Source organism: Balaenoptera musculus, chromosome 9, assembly GCF_009873245.2.
Source record: "Balaenoptera musculus isolate JJ_BM4_2016_0621 chromosome 9, mBalMus1.pri.v3, whole genome shotgun sequence".
NCBI lineage: Eukaryota > Metazoa > Chordata > Mammalia > Artiodactyla > Balaenopteridae > Balaenoptera > Balaenoptera musculus.
The window spans coordinates 28055402-28075428 of record NC_045793.1 but is presented as its reverse complement, the minus strand read 5'-3'; the positions used below and the strand labels follow the sequence as shown (position 1 = coordinate 28075428).

Here is a 20027-nt window from a genome sequence, read left to right as displayed (position 1 = left end):
GCAAATTATTTTTAACAGAGGCAAAAAAAAAAAAAAAAAAAAAGGCAAAACAAATCCAGCTTCTTCTCCACACGTGATATCCACAAGTTAAAAGTCACCATTGGGGTGATAAAAAATATGAAATCAATGAAAAATGCTTAAGGAAAGAGACACACTGACAGAGATTACTTGAAATTCAGAGAGAATATTCTGAGGTAATTCCAAATAAATTCTTGTGTAATCATTTATTGAGCATTTGGGATTACTCAAACATGCCAGTTACCTAATCTAATATTTAAATGGAAAAAGTATTTTAATGGTGATGGAAGGAGGAATGGGGATTGGGGATGAGCAAACAAAAAAATTATGAAAGATTCTATTTACTGAATACTGCAGAAATCTGAGGCTGTACCAATCTCAAAACTTGCCTTGGCTTGCTTTAGTGGCTGTTGGTTTGGCTGCATGATTTTAACATATTTTCCTTCCTGCTTTTTTTTTTTTTTTTTGGAAAACAGAGAATGACAGCATTTCCCTTTGGGTCTTTACATGTGCAAAAGCAGAACAATCCCAAGCCTTCTACATTTGATGTAAAGATATTGGAGTAATATTTTGATTTTTTATCCAGATCATTGCTGGTGTCTTGACACACCTGAGAGGCCGGGAATTATAGTGGTCGAGGGTACATCCTTTGTATTAAGACAGACCTAAGTCTGATGCTCAGCTCTGCCATTTACTACTTAACTTGGTGTAAATTGTTTGTTTCATTTGCCTTGGCTGAAAAATTGGGATAATAACTTCCTCATGTAAAACATTTCATGTAATACCCAACATTTAATAAGTGGTCCAATAAATAGTGGTTAGTATTATGATGGGTCCTTTTAAACATGACTTTTCTCAAAGGAAAAACATCTCAGTTATGAAGGGTCTGGGAGTGGAATAAGCACAGCCAAGGGGCTTCTGGAAGCCCCTTTAAATGGCATCATCATTATCATCAAAAAGTGGCTTGGTCTGAACTGGCTGATTGCCCACATCACAGTACCCCCTGCAGAAAGGAGACGGGGCCAGGAGATGCCTCCCTGTGCAAGTTAGAGAGCAGTCTACACTGGGAATTGCACGCTAAGTGGGCAGGTGTTGACTGTGCCCTCTGGGGACAGTGTTTATCAGAAAAACACTTGTATGGGCAGGTAATGTACACCCTGTACAAAGCAGAACCAATATCTGGAGGTGTTCTTTTTTTTTTTCCTTTTTGGCTGCGCCGCGCGACATGCAGGACCCTAGTCCCGCGCCCCCTGCAGTGGAAGCACGGAGTCTTAACCACTGGACTGCCAGGGAAGTCCCTATTTGAAGGTGTTCTTGACATTACTTATACAAGAAATCCATTGAATTTTCACTGTGCTCCCCAAATCCCAATATCAACTCACAAGTCTCAAGAACCCACACATGCAAAACCAAATCCTCTTCTGTGCATTTTATACCCCCTAGCTCTCTCGGTTACCAATTACTGTTAACTTCTGTCCTGGGGGAGAGATGTAGGAGGGGATGACAGGAACCAAAAAACAACAACCAAAAACATTGTACTGGATAATTTCTAGGAGAGGTAAGCAGAATGGAGGTTATTGCTTTAATAGTCAGAGATCAAGAGTAAAGCTGGAGGATGATTTAAGGGGACAATGCTTTCAAGAGAAGCAGTAACTGAAGACTGGGAAGCAGCCCCCATAATTTTCTGAAACCTGTTGTTTCTTCCAGTTCCCTATTCAACATTGTGTAGTAGTTTCTATCTCTGGGGGAGATGCTGTGAAAAAAACGCCATTGGGAATTCAGGTATGGAAACCAAACCACTTGGGGAAAAGTTTTCTGTATTTTGAACTTTACATGGCATTATTTTTGTTCCTCCAGAAGACTTGTCAGAACAGATCTCTTGAGTCAATTAATACCGTCGTCAAGGTGCACATTTATTCAGGCCAGTTATTCCAGAAGAAATAGATGACAGTCTAAATGTTGCCTGGGCCTGCATTTCACTGAATAGTGTGTAGGGTATCGAGATTTGTGCATGTCCAAAATTCCACGTCTAATGGTTGGTCGTTTTCCCCAATTATAAGAGAACAAACAGCCATGGAGAGACGCTGACATAGCGTTGACAAAGCTTGAGATGTATTTCCTATATTACATCAGTGATTCAAACTCTTGCCATATTTAGAGATAAATGTTATGGCAATCAGATGTTAATACTCCTACGTAAAACAGCCTGGAGTCACCAAATCTTTTTTTTTTTTTCCATATCTTTAAACTAGCCTAAGTTTTCACCACTAAGCTCATTGCCAATCTTGTGGGTAACGCTTACCAATAGAAATCTTTTCCCTATCTTTTTCTGTTTTCCCCACATTTTCTCATTAGATGCTGAGTGCAGTCGTGTGAACTTCCTAAGAATCATGACGTATGGCTAAAATGCTATTTCTCAATCTAAATGGAGTCAGCTGAGAAACAGTTCACTAATTCCTCCTACTTATACCTGGGCAAGTTAGTAATTTCCACAGGCCAGGATGGTTCCATAAATACATTTTCTATACATCAAAATACATAAATGTTCCTGTTCATACACACTAACACAAAGAAAATTTCTTAAATAATGTTAAGTGGCTCCCCCAGTGACCTGATAGAGGAACCCACACAAGTGTATCTCCAACATCTAGTGTCAAATTTTTTCCAGCCCTCCTTTCTTCTTCACCGTGTGCCTTTTTGCCATTCTTTCATAATCAGTCATGAGCACACCTTCTATTCCTGATTGTGTGAAGGTAATTGAGTAAACTACAAAAACCTGCTAGGGCGCTGGCAGGCGGGGTTGAGAGGGGAGCCTGATTTCTCAATGTGTCTTAGAATTATGTGGTCACATGAATTTCCTCCGTTACCCTGATGTAGATATATTAATACATGGAATGAGAGATTTGTTTTATTCTGAAGCCTACTTCCAACTTACAGTAACAATAATCATTTAAAATAGTTTGGTTTAGGATAGGGCATTAGGATAACACTTGCGTTCAAGTGCATTCACCTAGTAGCTCTGAAAATACGATGTCTGGGAATTTGTGACAACTTGGGAACATGATCTAGGAGAACATTTCCTTATGTTTCTGTTCCTTCTTGCTTGATTCACCGGTTCCTATTAATATTTAAGAAACTCGTGTATTTGAAGGCTTTGGGGGCAAGATTCTCCAAAAATGTTAACAGTTTTTACAACGCCCATCCCCATCCTCAGTTTTGTGGAAAATCTTATCAACATAAAGACACAGCAATGGTTTTCATGTGTTGAAAGATACTCCAAAGTTTTATTATAATGTCGGACAGTTCATATGTGGGGTCACTACTGCAATTATAATTTACCATATATCATGAACTGAGACCAAGGTATGAAAACAGTGCTACATCTGTTAACCAGCCATGCAGTGGAAAGAATACAACCACATTTTTTTCCTACAAGTATCCTATCTTTTCCAACAACCACCAAATCCCACGTGAGGAGTAAGCTTTACAGAATTACAACTGAACTCAAATGCATAATGTTTCTCCCTATCCATCTTCTCCCACGCAGGCTATTGGAATAGCCAACGTAATGATGATTGGTTTAATATCTAGCTAGCTGGGAAATGAAGAAACATACATGAAAAATATACAGCGGTCCCTCAGTATACACAGAGGATGAACCCCATGGATACCAAAATCCAAGGCTGCTCGAGTCCCTTATATAAAGTGGCAGTCCAGTGGTTAAGACTCTGCGGTCTCTCTGCCGAGGGCCTGGGTTCGATTGCTGGTTGGGGAACTAAAATCCCGCAAGCTGCATGGTGAGGCAAAAAATTTAAAATAAAAATAAATAAATAAATAAAATAATAAAATAAAAGTAAAAAGTAAAGTATAATAAAATAAAATAAAATGGAGTAGTACAGGGAATAGAGTTGGCCCTTTGTCTTTAGAGGATGCGACCCCTGCGGGAACAGAGAGCTGACTGTAGTGTCCCCATCAAACCAGTTTCTCTGTTGTTCTGCGTTCTGGAAAACAAAGTGATGAAAATGGAAAGTAAAAAGAAGGATGCTGAAAGGGCTCAGGTTGTGTGTAGAATTTCTCTTTGTTCGTGGTCTAACTGGCATAAACCTTATGAGGTTGTCCCAGACATGTTGGTTGTAAAACCGTGGGGCGCTGGTACAGATCTAAAGCATTCATCGGGCTCAGAATCTACTTGAACTTTCTAAACATCTTGAGGCATCAGGTCCCTATAAACATGTTCCATAGGGGCCAGAGGCATTCATGCATGAACAAAGCAAGACCACTTACAGAAGAGAATCCATTTACAGGTGGCTTGGAAAATGGCTGCAATTCTAGGACTATGCTTATTAAGTTAGACTCTAATAATAATTTTTTTTTAAGTTGATTTTATTTTTTTAAAGGTTTTTCTGATATGGACCATTTTTAAAGTCCTTATTGAATTTGTTACAATATTGCTTCTGGTTTTATGTTTTGGTTTCTTTGGCCATGAGGCATGTGGGATCTTAGCTCCCCGACCAGGGATAGAACCTGCACCCCACTGCCTTGGAAGGCGAAGTCTTAACCACTGGACCGCCAGGGAAGCCTCAACTCTCATAATCACTTAACTATTAATGTTAACTACATCACAACCTGCAGCAAATATCCATAGCAAAGTTCATAGAAGTCTTAAAAAAAAGAACAATTTAAAAAATTTCCATTTGAATGGGCTAGTATGGATTGAGCTTTAGCTGAATATGCAACTAAGATGTTGGCCTTTCTACATTTACATCCTTGCTCAATAAACAAGCAAAACCCAAATATGCTAAATATTTCATCAGCTTCTCCCTAACTAGTTATCACCCTTCAAAATGGAGATTTGAATATACTTCTTAATTTTACTTGCTGAGTGTTTTCCCAATCCCAATCTTAAAACAAAAATCTGGTTGCAGACACAAATTCTCCTTTCTATTCTCTGCCTCCTTAGAGTCCCACTCTAGTTAAAAAAAAAAAAAAAAAGAAAGAAAAGAAAAAGGAAAGATTGTTTCTTTTTAGGCCCAGAAACTGATTTAAGAACCAGAATTGTCTTACAGACAACTACAGAATTGAGATGTTATGAACAGCTTTGATGATTTGTTTCCCTACAGTTAACTGGACATAATGCCTTTTCCTTTCACTTAATTTCTTTCAACACCACAAATACTAAATATGTTTTATTTTCCTGCCTCTTTTACAATAAAGGTGAAGTACATGCAACCAAATTAGAATCTCCCGTCTCACTAATAAGAAAACCAGGAAACTGGATTTAAAGTGTTCAGTTTGTCCTTGTACTCCTTGGAAGAACTCCCGGTCTTTAAATTGACAGTACAACTGTTGGTTGGAAATTATACAGAAAGATTAATACATTCTCAAAGTAATTTTCTGTGAGGCCGTTGACTGTAAGGGTTTACAAAATACGTATGTTTATATAAAGGCAATGCTCATTTACATCTATAAGAAACGAATGAAAATAATTTGGATGTAGAATAAAAAGCTCAATTTCATTTCTACCCAGTACTAAATGACAGGAGTGTCCTGTGATGACTGAATGCCTGGACAATGTAGGGTGACCACCATCACTGAGCCAGAATACTATCACATGCTTTAGAGTCAGAGGCTGGCTCCTCAAAGTAAGCCAGCTTTCCCGGGCACATGACAACAGGATGCTGGAGGCTTCTATCAACACCCAGCTGACATGTGAGAAAGGGTGAAATTTGTAGCCATAGATCTTTCAGAAACAAAGTAAATCTGCAATTTATCCACAACTTAAGAAAAATAGAGAAAACAAGGATAGAACAGTATTATGGTAATAAATGGAAAAGAGCAACTGACCTAGTAGTCAGATCTGGCTTCTAGTATCTGGCTTTCTAATGGGCTTCAGGCAAGCCCCTCAACTACCCTGGATACCCTCTCACCCAGGAAAAGAGAACAGGCTCGATATAACTGGATTGTCTTCAACTGTCTTTCAATTGTGAAGTTAAGTATTTTAGATTTCAGGAGGAGGGGAAGCTGACTGAACTGTTATATTTTACAATACCCATCACATATTTAATTTTAATAAACAGTTGCTTAAATAAGGTGATATTGATGCTTAAAAATTCTTAGACTTTAGGCCTTGATGAAAATCCTCACACATCTAGCAATAACTAAGATAAAACTGAATTTAGGTCAGGACATGCCAACCAATTCAAGGCAGAAAATGCCAACATGACACTTGGAACTTCAAGCTCTGTAACGCAATTTGATACTGCTAAAACTGTACTTCTTCTTAAATAAAAAATTTTTTTAAATCCTTAAATTTTTTTGGTTGTTAAAAAATTAAGGGGCTACTTCGAATTTACTAGAAATTCCCCAATACACAAACATCTAAGCCAGAAACCACCTATAAGCTACTGTTATATTTTACTCAAAATAATTGTGTTATTCATATCTTGACTTGTCAATCGTGATGGTGGTACACATGACCAGTTTAGATTTACACTGGACTTGTGTAAAAAGTAATACTATATGTGTATCAATAGTTAGTATGGCCATTGGTGTATATTAAAAAGTTTTTTTAAGCTATGGTTGATTTATCTAGATTCTGTTATAAAGCCAAAATTTGCAATGGGTTCCCTCACGGCAAGGGAGGATACCATGTACCACATATAGAAGTAAAGGCAGTCTTAGTAGTTACTGCAAAGTAAGTTCCCCATCATATTCATAACAGCCAAGTTATTACACCTTTTTCCAGTGGCTTCACTAAAAGCAAAGTTAAAAGAAAACAATCTATGAATAAAAGAAGAAGCGATTACAAAGAGTATGCTGTGTTTTGGAGGTATGATGTGACAATGTCAATAAGATAGGTGTGCAAAATAAAATGTCTCAACTTTTCCATAAATAATTTTCTATTGTACTATAAATAGGCCTTATCTCTACAGTTGTCCTTTAAGAACTCCATTTCTAAAGCAGAGTAAGTTGTTTCAGGAATTTCTTCACTGATTAGATTAATATAATGCGACAAGAGCAATTCTGAGGCACTTCCCTCTTTAAAAAAATTTTTAAGAAACAAAATTTTTAATAGGACATATCATTATGGAAATGTTTAAATTTGACTAACGCTCTTCGAAAGCATTTTGTAGCATCCTACATGCTGGATTCCGTAACTCAGTTTAATCTTCAGACACCCACTTGTGCCAGGGCCAGTAGAACAGAAAATTCTATTTATCAAAAACTGAATTTCCTATTTAAAAGGAAGCACCATCTTTGATACCATTTATTAAAAGCTATTTAAGTCCCACATGAACTTTATATTTGGCTTCTACTGCAACTACCAGTAAACTCCACTATCACTCTGATTTAGGAAACTGCAACGTTTTCGGTGTGCGAGAGTTCTGGTTTGACCTTGCAATGTGAATGCTCTGTGTACCACAGCAGTGGCTCCCAGGGGAACAGCTGAGCAGCCGTCACGTTTCCCAGAACAGGGTGTAACATTCTTTTGCTCACCATGTTTATTTAACGGCACACTCCAACTCTCAGGGCATGCAGTCGGCTAAAAATTTCAACCCTTATCGTTCACTGCTATGAACCCCCGTTACTATACTCTACAGTTTAAGATTTTTTACCCATTTTAATCTCTTGACAATACACAAATAAGAAACACACTATTTTATACTATTTGGGTCAAATTAATTTTATTATGCTCCATGATGAATTGCCACCAGTGCAACATCCTATTCACTATACATTTCAAAAAAATATTTCACATACTAAACAAAATTTCGGTTGATAAATGGAAGTGAATGATTGAGAGTCTTTATGAATCTCATACATACAGCATGTGGCTAAGCTGAAACTGTCTATCACGTAGCATTCAGATATAAAAAGCCTCATGCTAGTCTGTTAAAGGCGAAGGCTGTCAGACAACCATTTAGCTGGAGCACACGTGGGAGGCTCTCAGGCGGTGCACGGGTGTAGTGCTGTCCACGACGCAAGGCGGTGGGGGACTGAAACATGCAACCTTTACGTCTAAAGAGGATTTAGTCTTCGCGGCTGGACGGAGCTCCAAAGCTGCGGTGTTTCAACCAATAACGACTCAGACTTTGTGCAACAACAACAAACAACAACAACAAAGTCTTTTACTTTTCCTTTAAGAAGAAAGAATAAACTTGATTATCACTGGCAAATTTTATACCCACCTGACGTGTTTCAAATTGTGTTTCCAATTCAAAGAATCGATATCCTCTGCTCAGAGCAGCTCCTGATACATCTTTATCATAACAAAGTCAGCGGGGAAACCCTGAATTCCTTGCCCCAAAGTTAACAGAGATCTTAAATTGGCATTACTTTAAAGATATTTCTAAGATATTTTAAAAATTCTGTATAATGTCTAAAACAAAAGAAAGGAACACGTTTATTATTTTTTTAAAATAATTACAACGTTCTATTTACCATTTGCACAAATTTCTAATTTTACTGGTTAGTAGTTGTCCAGCCTCAACCACACCAGACCCACAGAGCTCAAGCCACAATAAAAATGAGAGTAAGCAGAAAAAGGTTTCCAGCAGCAGAGGGCACTGTTTTTGCAAGTAACAAAAAAGTCTAGACTCTTTCCCACGTTCTTAAATTATTCCTGCAAGGTAGGTAACATTCTTTGAATAACTTAACTGTTTTACTGCACCACTGACTGCTTTCAGCAACAAAACCTTTTAAATTATTTCTCATGATAACTAGATGCATGATCACTAGAGATTATGTGATAACGGGTTAAAATTCAAGCCACATCTTGCAGGTCCAGCCTGTCAAGATCATGCCAACACTAGATTTTGGTTGGTACAATTATAGACAGCTTAATTTTTAGTTGGATGTTGTGACTATAGTAATGAAATACATTTGGAACTACATTCTGCGTATGACTCAATGTGAGAAAAATAGGTGTCTGTATGTAAATCAGATAATTTTTCTACCTAAAATTTAAAGTAGGTAGGTATGATAATTAATGCTATAAATATGAAACAACCACCTTTAGGCAGACTAATGTATTGTAGAGAGGCATTGTATCATTTAGCATACATAACAAATGTGCAGGTTGTAAAGTTTTATTTGTTTTTTTTTTTTTTAATCTGTCATTCAGTTTTGTATTTCAAGAAATTTGACATTGGGACCACCAATCTTTTAAGAAAAATGTAACCCTTCACCTGACATTTGACAAAAATCTTGAGAAATTATCAAACTTTAAAAAAAACAGCATAATAGTTTCATCATTACAGTGTATACCTTTGCCAAATAGGTAAGATTTTTATATCTGGTATTTCTGAATACCTCAATCCATACAGACTGCAAAATAAAAATACTTAATTCCACACCACTTTTATGATGTTCTGATCTTTACAGTATATTTAACCAAATATTGAGGTAACCACAATGTATAGCCTCCTTCAGTTCATGTAGAACGAAATTATCTCTAAGATCCCCAGACCTCAACAACTTTTGTTTCAGAATAGTACCAAAAATATTTTTAAAATTTTTGCCTAAAAGAGCCTGCCACATTTGCTATAGCACAAAAATAACCTCAGTCAAGCATAGGTATGCAAGGGCTCCTTATGGTTCCAGCCTCCAAATACCACATCTGTACAGTAACAGGCAATACTGCTCTAAGAGGTGTGTTACTCATTTTCCCAACTAGCATCTCTGTAGTGATTTTACATAGCGCATATTGCTAAAATTTGAGAAACTGCATCAGTGTAGTGATGTCTAGAGAACTGTGCAATGTATCAGCTTCAACATTCATGTGGCATGTGTTCAAAATGAAGGGGCTAAATTAACTAAAGTTTGCATCACTTAAAAAAGAATGTAGTGCTATACTAGATTTTAATAAGAAAATTTAGGTACAGAAAAAGTAGGGTATGAAAATAGTGTTTTCCTTCTGGCATTATAACTAAATTACATTAAGGTTTTTGTCAGTCTCACATATAATATTTAAACTCCCTTGTTGATGGAATGGGAAATATTCACAAATTAAGTGAGCATCCTGGTGTAAACGTGCACACAGTAACAGGGAGTAGCTTTGTAGAGGATTATGACAAACCCTTACAGATTAAATGAGGTATTGCACAGATTAATAAAAAAAGCAAAAAAGGCAACAAAAATATACAGCAAATTGGTAGAACATTTACATGATAATTTTACAGAATCCATAGACAGAAAGCAGTGTTTAGTATTTCACCTTAAAAATATATATATAATATATAGATCAGTCTTCCCATTCATCATCATCCTCAAAATCTTCTTCATCATCTTCATCCTCATCTTCATCTAGAAGAGAATCATTAATACAAACAATTAAAACATATGTATAAATAAAATGACGTTTCATAATTCTTAGGGGACTTCTCTAATTATTCAGCTTCTAAAACACAAACCTGGAGGAATCTAGTTACTAAGATGGTTTAAAATGAATCAATAAAATACATCTAAAGAGTATTTGATAGTGAGCTGAAGATTAGAACGTGACTAAGACGACTTGGGTTCTAGTCCCTAAGTATCTACGTAACCAGTTTCAACCTGTGTTTCTTTACGTGTAAAATCACATTTGAGTTGATCCCTCTGAATTTTAGGGTCACATATTGCAAATCCAACAAAGGCCCCTTCAATGACTGTCTTTAAAGAAAAGTTGTAAAAAATATAACCAGCACATTGTTTGTCTACCAATTTCAATTATAATTCCAGTGACAGGCGGGAACCGCATCAGCACTAAAGCCATAAAGGAAACGGAGTCGGCAGTCCCAATACCTAACCTCCTTTTCTACCCCCTATTCTCCCTTGAACCCACTGACACTGCTCTTTCCGGGTCACCAAGGACCTACAGTTGCTAAAGCTAAAGCTCAATTCTCTGTTCTCATTCTCCTGACCCGTCATACCCACCTGACCCAGATGATCACTCCATCCTCCTTCAAACATTTCTTCACCTGACTTCTAAGATACCACACTCTCCAGTGCTCCGAACTCATTAGACTTTCTCTTCTCCATTTATACCCACTTTGATGATCTCATCCAGTTCCGTAACTTTAAATACCATGTATATCTTAATGACATGCAAATTTATATTAACCGTTCACATCTCTCCTCTGAATTCCAGACTCATAACCAAATGTCTACTCAATATCTACTTTTAATTTTTTAATAAGTATCTCAAATTTAATATGTACAGAACCAAATTCCTAGTCTTTCCTTTCAAACTTGCCACTCCTAAATCTTTCCCACTCTGTTAATGAAAATTTCACTCTTTCAGCTGCTCAGTTCAAAAACCTCAGAGTTATCCATCACTCCTTTTTTTCCCAAACCTCACTTCCAATCCATCAGCAAACCCAATGACTTCTACATTCAAAGTATAACTGGTATCCAACCACTTCTCAGGTGCTACCAACCTGATTGAAACCTGCATCATCTCTAGCTTGGATCACTGCCACTCCTCTGCTAAGAACCTTCCAGTGGCTTCCCATCACATTCATGGCTTCCAAAGCCTTACTCCTGGCCCCCTGCCACCTCTCATACTACATTCCTTATTCCTCTTTCTCTTGCTATCTTGTTCCAGCCCTACTGACCTTGGTTGGTGTTGTTCCTCAACCTCAGGAACTTTGTACTGGCTGTTACACACTTTCCTGTTTTCTACATGGTTTACTCCCTGAACTCCGTCTGGTCTTTTCTCAAATGACATCTTAGGTAGGCCTCATTATCCTCTTTCAAAATGAACTTCCCTCTCACGGCCTGTTAGTCCTTATATCTCTCCCTTTTCTGCTTAATTTCTGTCCTTAGCACGTATCACCATTTAATATACATATTTTCTAATTTGTTTTATTTATTGTCTCTCTCTTTCTCACTAGAATGCATGCTCCATGAAGGCAGGGATTTTTGTTGTTTTTTTATTTTATTATTATTCCACAATAAATATTTGTGGACTGAATTAACCTATCCTATCTTTGTAACACGGTATGGAAATAAAAATGCCTAGTTAAGAAAAACAAATCTTGCTAAAAGATCTTAGATACCCACAGCCTTAAGGAGAAAGAAGGAGAAGGAAAATAACATTTATTGAACACCTACTATGTGCTAGGCAATCTGCTCGTTAGTTGCATATTAGTTTACTTACTGTTCATATCAGTCATCTGATTTATGAATTCTCTCCATGTAACAAATTGGAGAATTGAGGTCCACCACAGGGAGTAAGTAACAGATTTAATAAGAACAAAGATCTGCTTCTAGTACATCATGCTCTCCAGTAAACCTCAACCATCACATCAGCAAAACCCATATTCTTTCTCTCTTTTAAAAGTGACATTCATTTACGTGGTGGTGTGCATATGTTTAATAACCTCAAATAAGTACTAGTTTATTCTAGGAAAAAACAAAAAAGAGGAAACAAAAAACTTTAGGATTCTTTACTAAACTCTAGAAACAGTATAAATTATCTCATTTCTCAGCCCCAACTCTTGCAAATCAGGGAAACCTAAATTTCTTATGTCACAAGAATGTCACAGGGATGAGATTCAGGACTCCAGCCTTGTTTACAAGTCGTTTGCCAGGCATTCTATTAGTATTTCTGGTTTAGGAAACAAAATCGTCATTTTGCTAAAGTTGTTCTTCCAATTTATGGTTATGACAGTGGTGTCTTGACATCCATTAAGCTTCAAATAGACTAGTCACAGTTGCAACAACTTAAAATATATCCTAGAACCTACATCAATAAGTTATTCAATAGCAGGGAAAAATCTAGCAAAGACTGTGTCACAGAATAAAAAGAGAAACAGAACTTCAAATATTCAAATTTATTAAATATACATATACACATGCAAATATACCTGAAGAATGAATGGCTTTGCTCCTTTTCTGCATCACTTCCATTAATGCACCTACAATTCCTGAAGTGGGTGCAGGTGTCGGTGGTGTAGACTCTTGGCCATCAGATACCTTGGAAAGGAAAATCAGCAAAATTTAGTAACACATCCTTAGCAAAAAATCTCTGTCTCCAGAAAATCTTTCTCTCTTAGAATCACTTTATTATTTTAAAACAAAACAAGCAAACAATCAAGCCTAGAATAGGATTAACAAAATTAAGAAGAAAAAAAACTGCTACCTTAAAAGAATTCTCCAAGATACATTTCCCCTCCTTAATGTATAAGCCATTAATACATTTCCAAATTTAATACAACAGTCAAACTTTTTCCTAAATAATACTTGCCCTTACAGCTGGGTTACTTCTGTTCATTCTAGTACACAAAGCCTTGGCTGATGAGAAACTTTAAAACGATTATCAAAGGACATCATTTTACAAAACTAAGGTAGTATTTAGATTCCTAGAGTTATTAGAGGAGAAGAACATTTTAGGATATCTAAGAGCAATTAAAGAGACTTACGGTTTCCTAGAAAAACTCAGCTTTACAACTTTAAATATTATACTTAATATAAAGTTATAATATAAATATGTATAATATATAATATATATACTAGAATTCAAAATGAACCTTCCTTCTCATATCATGTAACTTCTCGTTAAGGAGATCAGATGCGTAGCTTTTAAAATGTACCTCACAAGGCAACTAACTATCCCTAACTAAAGTACTTTACCTAATATAAACTACATTTGGGGGAAAAAATCAGTATCAAAGGGTCTCATTAAAATCTAATTTCTATATAAAATAATCCCTGATTCCAACACTCATTAAAAAAGGGACTACAGGAAGTTTGTAGAGATTCAGGGAAAAAAAATACAATTAAGAAGCTATTGCTGTATGTGCACTTTGACTAAAATGAGCAGTCGTTTATACAAAACAGTCATATTGTTAATTTTGTCCCTGGACTTATATTATCCACAGAATGGTATGATATTGGTATAATTAAAAGTGAAATAGCACCGCTATACTAAATAATTACATACACACACACAGTTGACCCTTGAACAACACGAGTTTGAACTGCATGGGTCCACTTATATGCAGATTATTTTCAACAAATATATTGGAAAACTTTTTAAAGATTTGCTACATTTGAAAAAACTTACATATGAATCACACTGCCTAGAAATATGGAAAAAATTAAGAAAAAGTTAGATATGTCATGAATGCATAAAACATATATAGATACACATCTATTTTATCACTTACTACCATAAAATATACACAAATCTATTACAAAACGATAGAATTTATTAAAGCTTATACACAGACTGTACACGGCACCATTCCCTGTTGAGAGAAATGTAAACAAACATAAAGATGCAGTTTTAAATCATAACTGCATAAGATTAACTGTAGTGCACATTGTACTACTGTAATAACTTTGTACCCACCTCCTACTGCTGTTTCAGTACGCTCAAGTGTTGTGAGTATACGCTTAAAACTCCCTGTGATGTTATTAGTGTGAGCAGTTTGTCCCTCCAATAAATCGCGTATCACAGTAAAAAGTGATCTCTCGCAGTTCTCATGTATCTTTCATTGTATTTAGTGCAATACTGCAAACCTTGACCAAAACCACGGGACCCATACGAAGTACCACTAGTAACACTGGAAGTGCTCCCAAGAAGCGGAGAAAAGTCATGACATTACAAGAAAAAGTTGAATTGTGTGATATATATTGTAGATTGAGGTCTGCAGCTGCAGCTGCCCACTGTTTCAAGATAAATGAATCCAGCATTAAGGACCATAATAAAAAAAAGAACAAGAAATTCATGAAACCATCGCTGCAGCTACACCATCAGGTGCAAAAACCTTGCACTTTTTGTGAAATAACTATATCTCATATTGAAAATGCAGCTTCCATGTGGATGCAGGATTGCTATAAGAAAGGTGTACCTATAGACTCTAATGATTTGAGAAAAAGTGAAGTCATTATATGACAACTTAAATGAAAAGGAAGGTGAAGGACCTAAAGCTGGAAAATTTAATGCCAGCAAAGGACGGTTTGGTAATTTTAGAAAGGCGGTTTGATAATTTTGGCTTTAAAAATGTGAAGATAACAGGAAAAGCAGCTTCTGCCGACCAAGAGGCAGCAGAGGAGTTTCCAGATGCTATTAAGAAAATAATAGAGGAGAAAGGATATCTGCCTGAATAGGTTTTAAATGTAGATGAAAGTGTCCTATAAGTGCCCTGGAAGAAAAATGCCACAAAGGACATTTATAAGTAAGGAAGAGAAGCAAGCACCGGGATTGAGAAGCAATAGGTTAACTCTGCTGTTCTGTGCAAATGCAGTCAGGTTTACGATCAGGACTGCCCTGATCTATAAATTTGCTAACTCTTGTTGAAGGGAAAAGATAAACACCAGCTGCCAGTCTTTTGGTTAGATGACAAAAAGGCCTGGACAAGGAGAACCCTTTTTCTAAATTGGTTTCATCAATGCTTTGTCCCTCAAGTTAGGAGCTGCCTTGCCAGTTAAGGGACCACCTTATAAAGTTCTTTTGATATTGGAGAGTGCCCAGGCCACCCAGAACCCCATGACTTCAACACCACAGTGGTCTACTTGCCCCCAACACAACATGTCTAATTCAGCCTCTAGATCAGGGGGTCATAAAGACCTTTAAGGCTCATTACACATGGTACTCTATGTAAAGAACTGTCAACTACAGAAGACAACTCCAAGAGAGAGAACATCATGAAAGTCTGGAAGGATTACATCACTGAAGATGCCATTGTTCTTACAGAAAAAGCGATGAAAGCCATCAAGCCCGAAACAGTAAATTCCTGCTGGAGAAACTGTATCCAGATGTTCTATATGACTTCATAGGATTTACAGCAGAGCCAAGCAAGGAAATCATGAAAGAGATCATTGATATGGCAAAAAAGGTGGCGGGGCGTGGTGGCAGTGGTGGTGAAGAGTTTCAAGATATGGATCTTGGACAAATAAAAGAGCTAACAGACACCACGTCAGAAAAATTAACAGAAGATGACTTGATAAAGATGAGTGTTTCCAAACCAGTGCCAGAGGATGATGAAGAAAATGTAGAAGAAGCAGTGCCAGGAAAACAAATCGACATTAGACAATCTGGCAGAAAGAAGGGTTCTCGGATTATTCAAGACTGCATTTGACTTCTTTTACAACATGGACCCTTCTATGATATGGGTACTAAAACTAAAACAAAGGAAATTATTGGGTTGGCCAAACAGTTCCTTTGGTTTTCAAGTAAAAGTAAAAGACACATTTTTCATTTTCACCAATCACTTTAGTGAACAACATAGTCACCCATTTGTTCCACTATCTTCTGCCACTTTTCAGGCAACATCATAATTCCATCTTCTAAAAACTTTTTATCTTTTCGAGCAAAGAACTGTCCCAGGTGCCTTTTATAGTCTTCCAGGGAATTGAAATTTTTTTCATTAAAAAAATTCTGTAAAGACCGAAATAAATGGAAATCTGAAGGTGCAATGTCTGGTGAATATGGCGGATGAATCAGAACTTCCCAGCCAAGCTGTAACAGTTTTTGCCTGGTCATCAAAGAAACATGCGGTCTTGCATTATCCTGATGGAAGATGATGCATTTTCTGTTGACTTAATTCCAGATGCTTTTCGTCAAGTGCTGATTTCAGTTGGTCTAATTGGGAGCAGTACTTGTTGGAATTAATTGTTTGGTTTTCCGGAAGGAGCTCATAATAGAGGACTCCCTTCCAATCCCACCATATATACAACATCACCTTCTTTGGACAGAGACTGGCCTTTGGTGTGGTTGGTGGTGGTTCATTTCGCTTGCCCCACAATCTCTTCCGTTCCACATTATTGTACAGTATCCACTTTTCATTGCCCATCAGAATTTGTTTTAAAAACGGAATGTTTTCGTTATGTTTCAGTAGAGAATTGCATGTGGAAATACGGTCAAGAAGGTTCTTTTTGCTTATGTTGAACCCAAACATCAAAGCGATGAACATAAACCAAGCTGGTGCAGATGATTTTCAACGCTTGATTTGGATATTTTGAGTATGTCGGCTATCTCAAGCATGGTATAACACTGATTGTCCTCAATTAATGTCTTGATTCGATCGCTATCAACTTCAATTGGTCTCCCTGACCGTGGAGCGTCATCCATCGTGAAATCTCCAGCATGAAACTTCGCAAACCACTTTTGACACGTTCGATCAGTCACAGCACCTTCTCCATATGCTGCACAAATCCTTTTTTACATTTCGGCTGCGTTTTTACCTTTCTTGAAATAATAAAGCATAATATGCTGAAAATGTTGTTCTTCTTCCATTTTCAATATTAAAATGGCTACACAAAAATTCACCAATTTTTGGTAAGTTTTTTTTTTTTTTAATGCATGCTGATATGACAGCTGTCACAATACAATCTAAAAAAATTGTTTCGAATGAAGTTAAAGACAACTAAAGCGCTACTAGAGCCATCTTACGGGAAAAACCGAACAAACTCTTTGGCCAACCCAATATGATATAGTTCTATAAAATTAGTGTGCCTGCCTCTCCTGCCTCCCTTTACCCCTCCCTCCACCTCTTCCATTGAGGCCACTCCTGAGACAGCAAGAAGGACCAACACCTCCTTTTCCTCCTCCTCCTCTTCAGCCTACTCCACGTGACAACAAGGATTAAGCCCTTTACAATGATCTACTTCCACTTAATGAATAGTAATCATCATGCTGTACAGTTAATAAATTTATCTGTTGTGTATGTGTGTCTCTGTGTGAAAATCTAATAACTATACAGCAAGAACTGTATGAAATATTTTTGTGTCATCATCATCATCACCTAAGTATTCATCATGTAGAACACTGTGTGCAAGAGTTGAGGTGGACAGCTGCTCCTTACATAGGCATAAGGTGAGGGATATTTAATATAAAATTAATACTGTGTTAGTTTTCTTACTGTTTTACAACTTTGCTTTTGAAGAATTACATTACCATACAGTATGCCCCTCTCTCTCGTAACTGGAGAAACTGCATATCTGCCTACCTTCACAGGCGAGTGGTTTTTGAAAAAAAATATAACAATGTTCCCAATACAGTATTATGAATATGACTGTACTAATGTATGCCATAAAAATTTTATAACGATTCATTCGCTAGTATATAGGCTAGCTACTGTGAAGCAATCATATTGAATATGCTAGGCTACCATAAAGCAATCATACGGCTGTCTCTCTGTTATCGCTGCATGAATTGTTATACCTGTAAATAAATATAAATTTCTCACATTCTTTTCATTTTTGATGTCTACTGTTAGTATTACATATAACATCTACAGTGTTTGTATTATATTAATAAGACAATATTGACCAAATTGATGTAGGTACTAACAGATAGATCATTCATCTTGTAAACAGATGAGGTAAACTTACAGTATCGATACATACAGTTCAGTACTGTAAACGTATTTTCTCTTCCTTATGATTTTCTTAATAACATTTCCCTTCTCTAGCTTACTTTGTTGTAAGAATACAGTATATAATACATATACAAAATATGTGTTAAATTAACTGTTTATGTTATTGCTAAGGCTTCCAGTCAACAGTAGGCCATTAGTAATTAAGTTCTGGGGAGGCAAAAGTTATACACAGATTTGACCGCTGAGGGGGCTGGCACCCCTAACTCCCACTGCTGTCCAAGGGCCCACTTATGTACTTGAAGTTCTAAAGTATATGACCCCATTAAAATCTGCTATTCACCTGGGCTGTGGTCATTTTGACAATAATTCTCCCCACCAACAACTATTCAAAGTTCTTCAACTGCTCCTGAGAAACCTGTAGTCTGAACTAAATGGGGAGAGGGAGCAGAGGTGATTGTTCACAGGCTGATCTAAGTATCATCCTGAATACATATTAAGAAAAGATGTAGACACATTTTAAAGAAGTATCTTAAATCTGCGCTAGGTTAACGTTTAAATGCTTTCATTCGATTAGTTGTGTTCCCTAGCCATCATTCTCTTCCTAGCTAAAGCTTCTGAGATTTAGAAAGTTATCATAATTCTCTACACATTGCAAAATAATTTTCAATTAAAATCTCCTTTCGGCTCCATTTACTGCATAGAAAAATCTACCATCCATAACCTGCCTGAAGCCCTGCAGAGCAAATGTTCCTCCTGGAACTGAGAGACCACACATAAAGGCCCAGAGGAAGCATGTGAATGTTAGGCAGGTTAGGCTCTAGGTCAGGGGTCAGAAAAGTACTGCCATGGACCAAATCTAGCCTGTCCCCTGTCTTTGCATAACTTTTTTAAAGCTAAGAATGCTTTTTACACATTTTTAAATGGCTGAAAGAAAACAAAAGAAGAATATCTGTGATATGTGCAAATTATACGAAATTCAAATTTCAGTGTCCATGAATAAAGCTTTATAGAACACAGTCATGCCCATTCACTTACGTGCTGCCTGTGCCTGCTGCTTTCGTGGTGTAATAGCAGAGCTGAGCAGCTGTAACAGATACCATGTGGCCTGCAAGCCTAAAATGTTTACTATCTGGTCCTTTAAAGAAAAAGGTTTGCCAACCTCTGCTCTAGAGATTAAACGATGACCTCAACCAATTCAGAGAATCCAAAATTATCTGTCACTATAGAAATTCTAATTAGAACTCTTTGAATTTTCTGTGGAGTCTGATTCTCTACTAATCTAAATTTCAGACACAGAAACTTTAAAATATGGTTTAGTTTTCATAAAGTTAATGGTTTGACTTTGCCAAAATGATTACAATTGGTTTCAACAGGGCTATGTTTACTTCTGTATAGTTTAATAAAAGATTTTTCTTTAAATTAAAATTTTTTTAAAAGTCTAGAACGACGGATTGCAGACATAGTGCAAGATTCTTTATATGAAGTTCTAGAATAGGCAAACTAAACCTATGGTGATAGAAATCAGGTCAGTGATTCTTTTTGAGAAGGGAGAGGCATGAGGGAACTTTCTGGGGTGATATTTTGATACAGAAGTATGGATCACACAGGTGAAGGCATAAACATGCATTTTAGGGTATGTAAGGGTTAAAAAAACACACACCAAGAGAAAAAGTAAAAACAAAATTTTTTTCAAAGACGTCT

At 36.7% G+C, this 20027-nt stretch overlaps 1 protein-coding gene across 2 annotated transcripts in view; it reads right to left on the bottom strand.

The window, feature by feature from the left end:
* Nucleotides 1-9062: 9062 nt before the first annotated feature.
* Nucleotides 9063-20027, bottom strand: part of WASL (WASP like actin nucleation promoting factor) — a 64442-nt gene continuing 53477 nt past the window's right edge. For both annotated transcript variants that reach the window (XM_036862856.1, XM_036862857.1), the window contains 2 exons: nucleotides 12867-12975; nucleotides 9063-10323 (listed from right to left, as the gene is read on the bottom strand). In XM_036862856.1, coding sequence (XP_036718751.1) covers nucleotides 10262-10323; nucleotides 12867-12975 — 171 coding nt within the window. In that variant the 3' untranslated portion in view covers nucleotides 9063-10261. The remainder of the gene's footprint in view (nucleotides 10324-12866; nucleotides 12976-20027) is intronic.